Source organism: Excalfactoria chinensis, chromosome Z (genome assembly GCF_039878825.1).
Source record: "Excalfactoria chinensis isolate bCotChi1 chromosome Z, bCotChi1.hap2, whole genome shotgun sequence".
NCBI lineage: Eukaryota > Metazoa > Chordata > Aves > Galliformes > Phasianidae > Excalfactoria > Excalfactoria chinensis.
The window spans coordinates 59066956-59083286 of NC_092857.1; the positions used below are offsets into that span (position 1 = coordinate 59066956).

General features: G+C 40.5%; 1 protein-coding gene across 5 annotated transcripts in view; it reads right to left on the bottom strand.

Moving 5' to 3' along the window:
- Positions 1 to 4029: 4029 nt before the first annotated feature.
- SKIC3 (SKI3 subunit of superkiller complex) overlaps positions 4030 to 16331 on the bottom strand; it is a 47682-nt gene continuing 35380 nt past the window's right edge. For 4 of the 5 annotated variants that reach the window (XM_072359667.1, XM_072359666.1, XM_072359671.1 and 1 more), the window contains 4 exons: positions 13353 to 13505; positions 11124 to 11254; positions 8718 to 8841; positions 4036 to 7777 (listed from right to left, as the gene is read on the bottom strand). In XM_072359667.1, the coding sequence (XP_072215768.1) occupies positions 7700 to 7777; positions 8718 to 8841; positions 11124 to 11254; positions 13353 to 13505 (486 nt within the window). In that variant the 3' untranslated portion in view covers positions 4036 to 7699. Of the gene's footprint in view, positions 7778 to 8717; positions 8842 to 11123; positions 11255 to 13352; positions 13506 to 16331 lie in introns of all 5 variants that reach the window. The other variant, XM_072359669.1, reaches the window with a different exon arrangement.

Genomic DNA, 16331 nt, shown 5'->3' on the forward strand with positions numbered 1-16331 from the left:
GATTGAACTGCAGAAACAAATCCTTATAAACACACTCAGATGCTCTCCCCAGTGAGAAGCAGCACTGTATTAAACACATTCAACTTTGTTTTCCCCTGTTGCTGTAGGATGTTCTTGTGACTTGGCATATTGGACAGCCGCAAAAACAACAGCTCTGCTACACCTGCAGCCATTTTCAAGTTCACAATTAGAAGAACACAAAGAAAAGATTTAAGTAAGGATTGGCTTAGAATCTTGAAGGCAGATTTCATACAGAATCATTCATACTACTGAAGAGGACTTCATGAAACCTGTAACGCAGAGTTTAAGCACCGTTAGTACAGTTCTGCTGTTGGTTTCAGACTGCTGTAAATACTGAAATCAGGTTGAGTAGATTCCTTCAGCTCCACACAATGTGTACGTAGTAAAAGCATTATGAAAAGTGGAATGACTTGGACTGGCTATAAGAAGCTATTCCATCATTAAAGTAGGTTGGGTACACATGCTAAAATGCAAGTTAATTATTAGCAGAGGCATTATTAATGTTTATTACTCACTTCATCCGTCTCACTGAAAAAAGCTATTGCTGATTAGCAAAGTAGAGCTCAAAACTGTAATCACAGAATCATAGAATCATAGAATCAGTCCGTTTAGAAAAGACCCTCAAGATCATTGAGTCCAACCACAACCTAACCATACTACCTTAACCCTAACAACCCTTTGCTAAATCATGTCCCTGAGCACCACATCCAAATGGTTTTTAATCACATCCAGGATTGGTGGCTCAATCACCTCCCCAGGGAGCTTAACAACCCCTTCTATAATAAAGTGTTTCCTGATATCCAACCTAAACCTCCTAACTGGTGCAACTTAAGGCTATTTCCCCTCATCCTGTCACCTGTCACCAAGGAGTGGGCTTTGTTGTACTTAAACAACCCCCTTCCACTCACCCCCCACTCCCAAACACACACACAAACTTGCACAGACAAACAACATACAGCAATCAAATAAGGGAAATAAGGGAAAACCTCTGGGAGCAGAGTCAAAGGAACATCAGTATGAGCTCACAATAGAGGCTAGTGCAAGTTTAGCAAGGAGGTGAAATAGGGTGATCACAAATTGCAAAAGAAATATGAATTTCTAGACTATAACATCTGTGTTCAGAAAGCCTGAGACCATCCATCTCCAAGAGAAGGCATCCAAAAGACTGAGATAACCCTTTTGTTTCAAGTCTCATGTGCTACTTGTTCTACAGGAAAAGAGGTTTCTCAAAAGCTGAACCTGTACAGCACAACTGCTGAAACCAAACTCAGGCAGTCAGTAGGGAACTCCACTCAGCAATTAGTTACGTTCCCACTGCAGGGAGCAACTTTGGTATGTTAGAGTTTCTCCATTGAGTAATAGGTCCTAGAAACTGCTGGCTTCTTGAGCAGACAAAACAAAACAAACTGCAACCAAAGTCAAAATCTTACTGAATCTTTATTGTTGCCAGGCTCTCCTAAGCTTGCTGGCTGCTTTCACGGTGGCTCTGCATTTACCAAGTTTTTTATGTGCATTAGGTAACCAGTAACACTGAAATAAATCTCAGTAATGTGCAGCAGTCTGAGATGTTCTGAATTCGTGCTTTGGTGTGCTCCTTGTTCTGTTCTTTGCAGACATCACTGTAGACTGTGGGTGGTGTCTTAAAATTTGTCAGTGCAGTGACAGGGCAGGATAGTACAGAACCATTTGATCTGGAACAGACCTTTAAAGGCCACTGAGTCCAACTCTCCTGCTCTGAGCCCCATCCAACCTGACTGTGAGTGCCTACAGAGCACCCACCACCTCTCTGGGCAGCCTGTGCCAATGCTTCACACTAAGCCACAGACAAAAATTACCTTATCTTAGTACTGGTTTGTGTGGTTATAGTGGAAGGGCTTGGGGGCCCAACTAGAAACTGAGATCACACACAAACATGTATTTGGAGCATTTGAATGACTTAGTTGCAGAAAGCAGTTACGTCAATACTTATCATTGCTCACTGTGATCAGACTTGAAATCTTAAAATGATCCCATTGAATTAAGAAGTTATTTAACTGTCAGCTGTCCAGTAAATTCAATAGACAATTAACTGGGATAAAAGCTGGATTCTAGACATTCAGAATTAAGTTCAAATGGGCTGTAAGATTATGCATGTAGATTATCCTTGCGAAGGTAGATTTGTGAATCAGTAAAATAGTCCTCCAAGTTTATATCTGTGAATTAAAACATTTATGTTTTCTCAGACATAAAAGGTGCTAATCTAAACCAAACTTCTGTATCAAACAAAACTATGTGAGAGACATCAGTAAATACATGTAGCTTTGTTAAAGTGTAAGGTCAGGCAAGGTCAGGTCTCCAACCAGACTCTGAAGCTGAAGAGCTGAACAGAAATCCAAGGCAAGAGAAATACAGAGAATGGAATGAATGGTCACAAACCTGCACGGCCCAAATAGAAGAACTTCTCAGAAGGAAGACATTTTCTCACACTTCTATGAAAGGAAATGTAAGCAGCATACAAAATCCTTCATATCTGATGTAATCAGATGTTCTACCTTGAAACTGACTAAATCTCATTCCATTCTGCCTTCAGTGTAAGACAATGGAATATAACACAATATAACTGGAGCCTCTTTTTTTTCCCCTCTACATTAGTAGCAACCAAAAGTACAGCTTTCCAGCCACTGAAATCTGTATCCAAGTCTCAGCCCTCCATCTCAGTGATGCTCAAGTGCCTTTGTACAGCACTTAGATTTCCAAAGCTGAGCTCTACAATAATATAAATTATAGGGCTGTCTCAACCGGCATGAATTCAGTTTTTTTTTTTTTTTTTCAGTAGTGTTTCTATGAGCTCTGATTTTTTATAGACCGCACATTATTGAGGAGAACAAGATTTTTACCTCTTATTGTTTGGCTTTACAGAAACATAAACTCATGATCCCAGAGAACTTTTCACTGAGTAGGTGGTAGGGATATGGAATTGTTTCTAAGGGCACACAATACGATTTGGGGCTGTGTAATTATCTTGTTCAAGGAGTTCATTATTGATCACAGTAAAAGTTATTAACTTCAAGGCCTTCTGAAGAGAAAAAACACTGATTTTTTTATTTATTTATTTATTTTTAATACACAGAATATTATTCACTGTTGGTGGTTAGTTACGTTGGTTTCTCTGGCCTAGGGTCCTTTGTTTTCCTAGCTGTTAGAAGGGCTTGATGCTGAATGAAGCATAGGATAATACTCAAGTGGAAGAACTTCTCTTTAATGCCCTAAAAACAAGGGCTGGCAGCCACTCACCATGCTGTCACCAGGCTGGCTATGATGGCTCTCCCACCACTATAGTAGGAGGCATAAATATCAAAGCCATAGACAAGGATAGGAACTATGGGCTGTATGCACTTTTCAAGGCTATTAATAGCCACAAGCTAAAAAAAGTTACAGCTAGTCTTGAGAATCACGAGTCTGGCTTCTGCAACATTCCCTTTTAATGTATGCAGTTACTGATAGCTCAGGCCTGTGTGACAGCAGGCTGTGAAGGCAACCACCATCCATCTAAATTTATCAGAAAAAGTCTTTTTAAAGCAAGGTAACTGAGATGGATGGCAGACGAGGAGGGCTTCTTGACATTCAGAATGTTCACCTCCACAGAGCAGAAAATCCATCCTACTGAGCTTAGCATTATGGTTTAAAATGACATGGGTAGCCTGTGGCTTGCACCTACTTTCTACCAATCACTGTGCATGGTTTGCAGCCAAGATGTGCCCCATGGTTTTCCTCCATCACATCTCAGCATCCTGCTTTCTTTAAGCCAGGTGCAAGTGGTACTTTACACAACTGTGCCTTCACTTCAGTCCAGTCCTACTATGTCAGCAGTGCACTGCATGCCTCGGAAGTGTCTAGTATGAGATACCAACCAACATAAGATGTTTCTGGATGTGTAGAAGCTTTAAGAAACTGTAAACCAGGAATGGATAGGTATCACAACTCTGTTGTCAACAGCTTAAAAATCACCAATGGTAACAATGACAGATTAGAATAACTGATTCATTTTTTATTTTCATGTACATAAAGGCAAAATAACATCATGTATTAAGAACCACTGTCATGATTCATCCAATTAAGCAGTCAGCAGCAGAATCACCAAGACATAAAAAGAGCCTGTTACACACAGTATATATATATGACGCTGTCCCTAATGATCACTAGTTTTTCTTGATGAGAACATTTACTGAAGCCCACAGTCAGAGGGATACACTGCATAAGGGACAGGTTCCAAAATGATTATACTGAGGGAGCACTGGGAAGTGACCTCTAAGCTATATGCCAAGATAGGTTTTGCAGCAGTAAGCCATGACTGCACAGGAAATGCCGATGCCTGACTGCTCCCCTCTTGTTGAGAAGCTGAAGGAATATAAGGCATGTCCCATCCCACCATGGATGGCATGGGCCTGTGCTAGTTGGTACAATCCAAATGCTGCAACAAACAGGACTGCAACACTAACAAAAGAATGAAAAGCAGGGCCATGGAAAGGGAAAGCCGCCATGTGTGCTGTGCTGGGAGCAGCACAGGTGATGGCACAGAAGAGGAAGTTGGTTAAAGAAACTAGTGATAAAATGGTTAAGTCCTTGCAGGAACAAATGAAAACCCTGCAGAGCCAGCTAACTGCCAAATGTAGTATCACTCCACCCAATACATCAGACTGAGAGAAAATGTTATACTCTGAATTAGAGGATGAAGGATAAGCTCTCCTGATTGGACAGACCTTGACTCTGTTCTGGATAGTGAGCTGCAATTTACAAGCTCGGCACAGCTGATAAGAAACCGGGCCTAAGCACCTTGTATGCTACTGAGGAATTGGAAAGTAGACAAAAAATACTTCACCCTAAGAACAAAGCCAGTAATTAAGATAGAGACCACCAGTCATGGCCAGGGTGAGGATAGGCAAGTTGCCTAGACGGTACCATTCTCAGCAGGCAACATGTCCAAAAGTCCTGGAAAAATACAGCAGGTTATCTCAAGAAACTGAGACAGAGTATGTGTGGAAATCGGCAACTGAGTTTTGCTGTTGGAAGATGAGGCCCAGAGCTTTCCTAACTACTGATGACCCAAAAGAGCCATGGCCATTAACTTAATGAGCTGCCTATTGGGTAGGAGTTCTGGACACCCCGGAGATGGGAGGATCCAGTCTGTATTGACTGAGAGTTTGTGGAAGGGTGCTTGCCTTGAGTTAATGCATGATAGAAACTTTGTCAACAGCCTTCCCCAGTGCTATCCGTAATTGCTAATCCCAACAGAACAACTCCTCTGATTTGAAGCCTGCCTGATTCCTCAAAACTACATACAGATCAACAAGACCATCTGCAGTATGCATTATCCCCGTGAGGAAGATGGTAGGCACACAGAGGAGGAGTTTATATATCTGCAGAGTAAGAATATAACCTTATCTCAGTAAAGTGGGAATGTGAATAAGTCCACCCAACCTGGTATGGGCACACTGATCACTGGTTTTATCTAAATCTGGAATCAAACAGAATGAGGCCTTTGTCTGGACATCCCAACAGCCGTAGGCCTTCAATTTGCCATTATTTGGTTAAAGTTCTCACAGATTTTATAAGTCAAAAGACAGCAACATGAAATCAGAAGTGTATTCAAAATTCATGCAGGAAGAAAAAATCTTTGTTGGGGGGGTTTACTCATTCCCATTTCAGTAGTATAGTGGAACAACTTGGTACACACCCTCTCCAGTAACCTATCATTTTCTTGTTGATACAACCTTGAAAGACACAGAATGTTACGTGTTGGAAGCAAGAGCTCTGCATGTGAACTATAAATGCTCCCCTTGCAGCCTGAAAATTGGACATTTTAGGGGCACAATGTAGAGATTTTGTAAGAAGATACTAAAGCAGAAGTGCTGTCCCTGAGAACTAGAGATCCTATGTAATCTTGTACATTGTTGGATTCATTACCTCAAGGTGAATGCCTACAACATGAATATGTTGTCCTTTTATCTCCGGGTTGGTGAATTCAAGTTAATAATGAATGGGGTGGCTAACCTCACAGTGACCTCTCTTGTTACGAACCTGTTTGGTCCCTTAAGTATTTTTTGTCCAATCTGGATAGTATAATAGATGAACAAAAAATAAATTTCCATCCCCAAGAGGATACTCCCCACTAATGAACTGTTCATGGACAATTAACTGTAAAACACTCATGTGGAATCCCATAAAAATATGGTATATGCCAGAATTGTGAACCTTTGATTCAAGACATGCAACTGCTTGGATTTTCTCATACCCGGGTTTAAACTTAAACATCTAATGGAACCACTACCAACTGAGAAAACATGTTTACTTCACAGGTAAGTATGACTGTGCATTTCAGCAGGAATTTTGTATGGGAAAAGGGAACCAGAGTAACCAAACTCTATGACCTATCAACAAGCTCCACAGCAATTCATCCCCTCAGTGAATCTTGGTCACACACCCCCCTCCTCATTGGTGGGACATGACATGCTGCTGCAATTAAGGTTAGCTAACAGAAAATGAAGAGCGAGAAGTACCCCATAATAAATGAAAAGGGAACACTTTGCTACTGAATGGGAAAGGGGGCCTCACAGAAGCCAAGGCAAATGGTAGTTACAGATAGTTTACGTTAAGGGGGGCAGAGAGAGGGGGAATTGCAGACACTAAGTCTGGGAAAACAAGGGGAGAAGGCCATAAAGATGGGAGTTTGGGAGCAGCCCAAAGACAGCTGGCAGAAAGGTGATTAGATATTCATAGAATCATAGAATTACGTACGTTGGAAAAGACCTTAAAGATCATCAAGTCCAACCACAGCCTAACCATAGTACCCTAGGGCAAGATTCACAGGGCAAGATGACAAGGATGTGTGGGGGCACTCCACCTGCAAGGCCAAAAGCTAACACCAGAAGAAAACAGGAGCTCTTACAGCAGGAGAGGAATCTTCATCCCAAAACAATGACAGAGAGAAGGGGGGGGAACTGTCTTTGCCAATGGGGTCACGGGGAATCTAATGATTATGTAACAAAACTCAGGGGAGACTATTGATCATGTATTAGTTCGGCCTATATCTGTAACACAGTTTTCCCAGTGGCGTGCAAGTTTGGCGTGTTAACCCCTTGCGTCAGGGCTGTGTGCACTTCTCTTTATTAAACATATCTGCTTTATATCCTAACAGGCCATAGAGTTTGTTTCTGCATGTCAAAAACATAAAGCCCATAAACTGACACCACACATGAAATTCTACATGGATTTAGGTCTCAGTTCCAAAACAAATGCAAAACATTTTACATTTCTGCATGTTTTACAATATCTGGGAGGGAAGAAAAGTTTGCTGCCATTGGTTAGCTTTCATCACTACCAATGCAGTCAGCAGTCAGTACTTCTTTGTGAGGGGCCAATGGGGAAAGATGATAAGTCTCTATTGCAAACAGTACTGAGGTTTCAGGGAAGAAAACAAACAAAAAAATAAGTTTTTTTTCTTTCATGTGAAGTGTATTTTATGGTGGGACTTATGTCAAGAAAAGAACAACCTACTTTTGTTCAAAAAGGTTGCTGCTGACACAACAAGAAATGAAGCCAGACTAAAACAAATTAAAAAGCTCAGACCACGTAGAACTCCTGAAGGATGGCCTGATTTAAGTTGCGTGAACAGAAGACATTCCACTTCAGGTAGTCCATACTAGGCACTTGCTGATAATTTCTTGTGTAGATCCAGAGCTCTAATATCCCCATTAGCTTTGGCATTTTCTACAAGTACCTGAAGAAAAAAATCAAGCAAAGAAGCACTGAGAATTTCTTAAGTTTAATGTTAGTATTTAACTAGAAACTCTAATTCATATTAATTCAAATTAAATCATATTAATTTCTGCTATCCAATTATCCAAAAAATTAAGTAACCAGTAAGTCCAGACTGAAATAAGAAATACTCAGTGTGACATACCAGCTTAAAACATTATACATTTATTAGAAAAAAAACACTCTAGTCACCTGCTAAACTTGTAGTCACTTGCAATGCACTACAGCAGCATCACTTGTTACTTGAGGCCAAGTATAAGTAAGTTCCCTGCTGGCAATGACACCAACAGATCTAGGTGAGACCTATCTCCATGACACTGCACACTAGCCTCCTTATAATACATCTGTATAAACCTAAATTAGTCAAAAAGAAGCATTTTATCTCCTTAAAACCGCCAAGGCTTCCTTTTGCCTTCCCCACTAAAATTTAACCTTTCTCCACTTACTTTACACTCCTTCTATTTGCACATTCAGGATCTGAGTGGCAAAGTGATTCCAATTACAAGCCAAAGTGAATCAGCTCCCATCATATTAAAGAACTTTCTGGATGTGCAAATTTGACCAAATCAATTTGTACAATGCTATGAAAACAAAATAATGCACCATTTACTGAGAACAAAACATAATGCATCATCACAAATACAATAAAAATCCTAAGTACAAAAATTATGATTTGGATTACAGAGAGACTTTACTGTTTGATTTTCATTAGTATTGCATGGAGGAACTGAAGACATTCAAGTAAGCTGGATACAAAGCAAGGTATGTTTTGTCAGCATGGAATCCTTAAATACTGTATTCTGCCAGAAGAGCCATCACTTCCCTAATCTCTCCCTACCCCTCCTAGAAGTTATAGCCACAATATAAAATGAAAATCGATTGCATAGAATGAATTGTCTTACGTCTATTAATTCGTAATCATCTTTGGCATATAGATGTTGCAGGAGGTACCAGCGAGCCACAGACACAATGGTTTCTGGATTCCCTGGTTGGTAAACCACTCTCTCCAACATTCGACGAGTCTCCCTAGAAGCATGACCAAAACAATCAAATTAACTGCAGAACTTCATTAACTTGGTGCAACACACCAACATCCAATTGTAATTAATAATAACCAGAAGTAATGAAAAAGGATGTCCTTAACGAAAAACCAGGGAGGAAGCAGAGATGTGTGTCTACTTGTTTCCTACATAGCTGTACCTGGAAAACTAATTGTCAGTTGGAATGCTAAGGAATATTGCCATCATTGCTATACATAGTATTTCACATTCAAATTACTGCTTTAACTAGTAACTACGCAGACTGAAATAGCACATTTTATAACTGCTACAAATAACATGATAAAAACTGCACCTGTGATAAAAACTGTATCTGCTAACTGCAAACTCAGCACAACCTCAGATCTCAAATACAGCAGATATTTTCTATATAAAATAAATCTTCCAGAAGACAGATGCTCCTGAAAGCAGCAGCTATATGAGATTTAACAATCCCAATAGAACTGAATGTTATATACAAACATATTTAATCCAAAACTCAGAGCAATTTCTCCAAAACACAGAACTAAGATGTGAAACTGAAGAAGAGAAGGAAGTTTGAATAGGGTAACAGAAGGTCTTAAATCTATTTATCTGATACTACTTTCTAAAACTACCAGCTTATACCTAACTGAGACCTTTTCCAAATATACCATGTTATTAGAAATATGGCAAGAGTTGGCAAATAAATTTAGGGATCTGGTATTCATTCAGTGGTGCAAACAGCTTTGGCTCTTGTTTCACAAGTTTTGTCCTTTATGACTAATCTGATTTTCCAGATGCCAGGAAGAAATTGTAGCCTTCCAGTACTTACAGTATGCAGGTCACAGAATCATAGAATTACTCAGGTAGGAAAAGACCTCAAAGATCATCAAATCCAACCACAGCCTAACCATAGTACCCTAACAACCCTCTGCTAAATCATATCCCTGAGCACCACATCCAGACAGCTCTTAAACACATCCAGGAACGGCAACTCAACCACCTCCCTGGGGAGCCTATTCCAGTGTTTAACTACCCTTTCTGTAAAGAAGTGTTTCCTAACGTCCAACCTAAACTTACCTTGGCGCAACTTGAGGCCATTTCCCCTCATCCTCTCACTTGTCACCAGTGAGAAGAGACCTGCCCCACTCTCACTGTAAGCACCTTTCAGATACTGGAAGAGAGCAATAAGGTCTCCCTTCAGTCTCCTTTTCCCCAGACTAACCAGCCCCAACTCCCTCAGCCTCTCTCATAGGGTTGATTTTCCAAGCCCTTCACAAGCCTCACCGCTCTTCTCTGGACCTGCTGTAGTACCTCCATGTCATTTTTGTATTGAGGTGCCCAAAACTGAACACAGTATTCAAGGTGAGGCCTCACTAATGCCGAGTACAGGGGCAGGATGACTTCCCTAGTCCTGCTCACCACACCATTCCTGATACAAGTCAGGATGTCATTGGCCTTCATGGCCACCTGGGCACACTGCTGGCTCATATTCAGCCGACTGTCCATAAGCACAACAAGATCCCTTTCCATCAGGCAGCTTTCCAGCCACACCTCCCCAAGCCTGTAGGGTTTCCTGGGGTTGCTGTGACCAAAATGCAGGACCCAACACTTGCCCTTATTGAAACTCATGTTGTTAGCCTTGGCCCATCTATCCAGTTTATCCAGGTCCTTCTCCTCTCTGGCAGATCAACACTTCCTCCCAACTTGGTGTTGTCTGCAAACTTACAAAGGGTGCACTCAATCCCCTCATCAAGATCATTAATGTAGATGTTAAACAGAAGCAGCCCCAGCACTGAGCCCTGAGGGACGACGCTCATGACCAGCCACCTACTGGACTGAACACTCAATTGACCACACCTCTTTGGGCCCTGCCATCCAGCCAGTGCTTCACCCAGCGGAGCATACGCCCATCTAGACCATGGGCAGCCAGCTTCTCCATGAGAATGTTATGGAGGACAGTGTCAAAGGTCTTACTGAAGTCCAGGTAGACCTTACCTAGCCTTACCCTCATCCACTAAGGGGGTCACCTTGTCATAGAATGAAATCAGGTTATTACAGTTTTTTTTAGAAGAGAAGTGAGATTCTGCAGCTTCCTGCTCCCCATACTACTAACCCCTTCTCTATGGGAAAGCCCTTTTAACTGTCATACTATTTCAAGAACTCTTGTTTTCAGTTTTTTTGGTCTAGGAGTTAGGTATGACCATCATGGCCACTTGGACCTTTTTAATTCTGACAAGTAAATACTTTTAGACAATGTGTTCCATTTATGCTTAACAGGCTGTGTACCTTGCTCCCATTTTGCGAATATACTGTAGAAGTGCTTGCAGGAGAACTGCCAAGGGACAGGAATAGAGTTTCAAAGCTTCAGTTGTTGCCTCCTGAACCAAGGATGGCCAGTGCTCATTTGAGACATTAGCCTAGTAAAATAAAAGAAAAAAGGAGAGTGGGTTTAATTGTAGTGTGCAGTGCAAATCAATATTTGTTTGCAGCTCCCTGTAGAGAAGGTTGAATTCAAGTTGTTCAGAGTTACATAAAATACCTGTCAAGTTAATAAGCAGTTTCTTTAAAAACATTGTTTAGAAGGGCCTGGAACAATTACATTAAGTCTTCTTGGCTTTACATATGTGAGCGTTCCAGTTGCTCACTTATGTGAAGAATCTCTTTGTCTCTTCCAAACATGTTTTAGTATTGCCTGCCTATCAGAACCTTTATTTTGTAAACTCTTATCTGATTACATGAGTATGTTAAAACGTAGAATTCATTCCCAGAAGAGAATGGAGAATACAACAATATGTTTTACTAGCAGTAAAAATCAGCTCCAAGGTGGTAATTACTAAGCAGCTACTGAGCAAGGTATTTGTTTCCTTGCTTATTAGTACAGGCAACAAAATGATTATTTTGAGGGTTGCTCTGAAAGTAATGCCTCCTATTTTCTTATTATGTTGGCCCATGATGTCAGAGGTGGATGTTGGTGGTAAAGCAGCAGTAGAGGCTGAGTCTTCCTGCCAATATTCCACCACATTTCATTGTCAGCACAGTGAGGTGGTGGGTGGTACACTTCAGCAGTGGTGACAACGTGTCATCTCCACTGGTGGTGACTTGTATGAGTGCATCATGCCAGCTTTTGTTCAGCACTAGCAAAAACCCATAGCTAATGGTGATGACTACTTTAAAATAAAGAATGTTTTGTAGCTGAGAATTTGCTCTATCAAAGAGTGCTGTTGGGCTCTTTGCATCTGTCATAGTTTCCATGAAAATAAGCAGGAGGCATTACTTTTGGAGTGACAAGTTAGAACATAACATTGCTCTTGCCTGGACAGAATACATGACCTTGTGCTTCAGGGGGTGCCAAGGTTTTGATTAGCCTTTTGCACATTAATTAATTACGCCACAGCTGATCAGCTGACCTAACAGAAATCCACATATAAAGTGTTCTGTTAATGCAAAAGCAGAAAGAAGATAATCACATTTATTCTATTTTTAAAACAAAGTCATGTAGACTTATGTAATTTAAGCCACCATCTCAAGAAATAGTATTAATTCTGTTAAAGAGTACCATGAAACCTGTGCAGATACTAAGGATATTTAAGAAAGTTGATGCAGACTACTAGGAAAGGAACAGAGGAATCAGGGGAGGAAATAATCCTGTCCCTTGATGAATTCTGCCAATTGAAGCACAAAGACAGTAAATTTTTCTACACCGAGGGGATTTTTTTTTCTTCTTCCCCCCCCCCCCCCCCCCCCAACAGAAGCAACAGTTTTGCAGCTTTAACCTCAGTAAAACTGACTATCTTTTTCTTACATTAACACTCACAATGTGTGGAGTTCCTCTGCCTGAATTTGGATGTGCCTGCTGGCTTGGCAATCTCTTAAAATACCTGACCAAGTGTAAGCCAGGATTAACCAATATCAATTTTTATCTCCTTTAAAGAAGCCCACCAGAGCACTTCAAATTTCTGGAGTAACAGTGCTTAGAGAGAACAGATGCTTTCCAAGAATTTGAGTTATGTTCACCTGGCTCTTCAAAACAAGGTAATATAAAGATGACTTTCTTTATATCGCAGTATACACTTTCCTTCCATTACCTTTATAATTCAAAGCAAGGCAGCAGATCTAGAAGTGACCATACAGTATAAAGGCATTTGAAATCCGACTGAAGTTTCTAGTCAGCAGTATAGGAAAAGCATTTATTAGAGACAGTAATCTGAACAAGGCAACAAAGTCTTGAAGGACATAGCAATTTTGATGATCAAACTGAATCAATTAGAGGAACAACCCATATCAAACAAGTTAGTCATTTTATGTACACAGTGATTCTACACAATTATTTCACAGCAACCACTTATGAAAGAATATTCTAAAAGTAGTCCCCTGAAGCCCTATTTTATTCACTAGTCAAGTTGTTGCTCATAAAACGCAGTCATTTTAGCAGGAATTTCAGTGAAAGACTGCAGAAGCCCAACACTACATGGATTCCTGTTACATCATGCGGTTACATAATTTTTATTATCTTACCATGCATATTTCCAGTGCGAGCATAGCCAGCCTGAGCAGACTGGATAACTTCCCACTCCAGTTGCCCTGCTGTGATGCCAACTGCAGACTCTTTCTGTAACACATCTCTGCTCCAACCATCATTCCTTGAGACTGATACACTTTTGCCAGCCACTGAAAATAGCCAACAAAATCAGTTAAGGAACCAACAAAACACACATCCCTTTAGATGATATAATTCAGTTAAATTTGTCAGAGTTCCATGGTATAATTATGGGTGAAAACATCATTGCCCATCTCACCCTCACTCCAACAACATAATGCACTGTCCTGCAGGAAAATGCATTCTCCTGATTGCAGAGCCAGCAATACAACTCACCACAGCAACATATTTCAGAGTTTCATTGACACCCACTCAACTTTCTGACAGCTCTCTTAATCTGGATATTGCATATAAGTGAATAAATACTACAACTGGCATTGTGAAAGTCATTCTCTAGACCAGAAGAGCATTATGTGGTGCCTTACTTGTTCCTGGAAGTTCTTTAATAGGGGAAAAGAGTTTTTCCACTGGAACAAAGCTTTTTCTAATTCAGGTGAGCAATTTCAGGAACACAAAAGATCTTCCAGTTGAGTCTTAGCTCAAATGAGGAGTGCAAAATTTGGGCTACACATCTTCATTACACACCACAGTCACGTGGAGGAGCTATGTGGGACAAAAAGTAGATCACGGGTGCTGTGGAGAGTTTCAAGCTCCTGCTACCTGCTCCATCTGCCCTGGATTTGTCCATAAGTTGAAGGAAAGGGATTCTATCTTCTCCCACTTTAATTGTGTAGCCATACCACATTTTTAAAAGGAGATACAGCCACAGGTCTGAAAATTCCTGACACATGCATGATAAGCACAAAAATGCCTAAGCCATATTTAGGATTATTATTTGCTGGATCTCAAGCTAACAAAGTAACTTCTTTTCTTAAAAGCAAGGTAATTCCCTTTTTTAAAAAAATACTTTTGCTAGCTAACAGCTGTAAGAGGGGACAAGATCCTCGAGCTTTTCTGATACACTGAAGCAATTTGTGAACAGACTTTCCAGAATGTCCCTTCTTTTAGTACCTATGAGACTGCATCTTGACATCAAGCTTCAAGACTACTTTGTACAACAGGACATCCATACAGGCGCACAATTTTATTGTCTCTCTGGTGAGTCACAGCACACAAAGCAGAACAGTCAGCAGAGCACTAGTTCAGCAGTGCTCCTAAATCCTGTTGAAAATTTCATACATGCACCAAAAACTTAAAGAAAGCAAAAAAGCTATGCTAATGGTCATTCTAACTTAGTGAAACTCTGAGGTATCACGATGTCATGGTTTTGCAATGTTGTAATTTTGCTATCAGTATTCCACATCATAACATCATGTTAAGCATAGATCATTTTGACGAATCTGCTGCTCGCAGAAAGAAGACTGAATGTCCCAGGAAACACCACGGTCAGTCATATGACCAGGACTATATAATCTCACTTCAGTGCTGGACTCGCTCTCTTGGATCCTGCCAGCCATGGGGGAGTGTGTGGAAGCGTTCCAGCCGTTTCGCCTAGAGTTACAGTAGGCCTCTCGGTTTCGGGACTCACTCTCTCTTATTTTACTTGATTCGTTAGCCTTAATTGCAATTATATTGCATTATATTGTGTTATTCTGTATTCCAATATAGTATTTAGTAAAATAGTGTGCCTCCTTAGATCATTGCCGCTGTATTTATTTTCTCTTTCTCTGTTTTCTTTTCCTTTTGGGATAGCGGCCCTGCAGGCCGTCTATACCCCTGTCATGGGTGCCGGTAGATTTTAGGGTAACCTGTGACACACGATACATGCTTTTGAGTAAGACAAAACATCTATCAAACGCTTAGGAAGTCTGAAAGCACAAAAGAGAAGAGCTATCCATTAGGAACAGTCTAGCAGCCAAGAAACTTTTTCAGATCATTACCAAAGCCCTGAGAAGTATCTTCTCTAACTGAAGACTGAAGAGATCTTACCCAGAGTCATCTTACCTATGGCCCAAACTAAAACAAAATAAAACCCTAATTCTTTTAGTTCATTCCCTTTCCCTGTCTGTAAGCAAGATGACACTTGGCTATTCAACAGATGCATGAAGAACATATAAGATTTAATTCCATTCTCGCTATTATTATAAATTAATAGAGGCTCAAATCATGGTTCAAATATCCCTGTTTTACAAATCCAGCAATCTGATGAGTTCTGCAGTTCAGAAAAATTTAATCTTCGGATTCCATGAAAAACATACCCAAAAAAAGCACCATTCCACAGATATTACTTCTATGTTCCAAAAGAGAAGATGACCTGCAGCCTTGGAACAATGGACATAAATATTGAGATATAGTAGTCTTTCTCTTATCTCTTAGGATTGAAATCACCTTTACGAGAAACTTGCTGGAAAGAGAGATTTATGTATTCAACAGGCAGAGAGAGCACCATGTTTCCTACAACTAGATGCAGAACACTAGAAGTTTGTGGAATTTTTCTAAACACACTAGCATTTGTAAAGGAAGCCAGTAACTGTAACAAAAAGCAACAGTTCAAAAATAAAAATTAGATATATACACACATGCTGCATCACCAGAAAGGTATACTGGCATACAGGAGACAGTTCTTCACATTGTCTCACCATATGAACCAAATTACAGACTCTTCACTTTAACTAAAAAATGATAGAATCATAGAATCACCAAGGTTGGAAAAGACCTAAAAGATCATCCACAGTCCAACCATTCAACTACTACCAATAATACACTATTACAATTACACTAAACCATGTCCCTCAACACAGCATCCAGTCTTTCCTTGAACACCCCCAGGGTCGTTGACTCCACCACTTCCCTTGGCAGTCTATTCCAGTGCCTGACCACTCTTTCTGAGAAGTTATACTTCCTAATGTCCAGCTTGAATCTCCCCTGCTGTAGCTCAAAACCATTCCCTCTGGTCC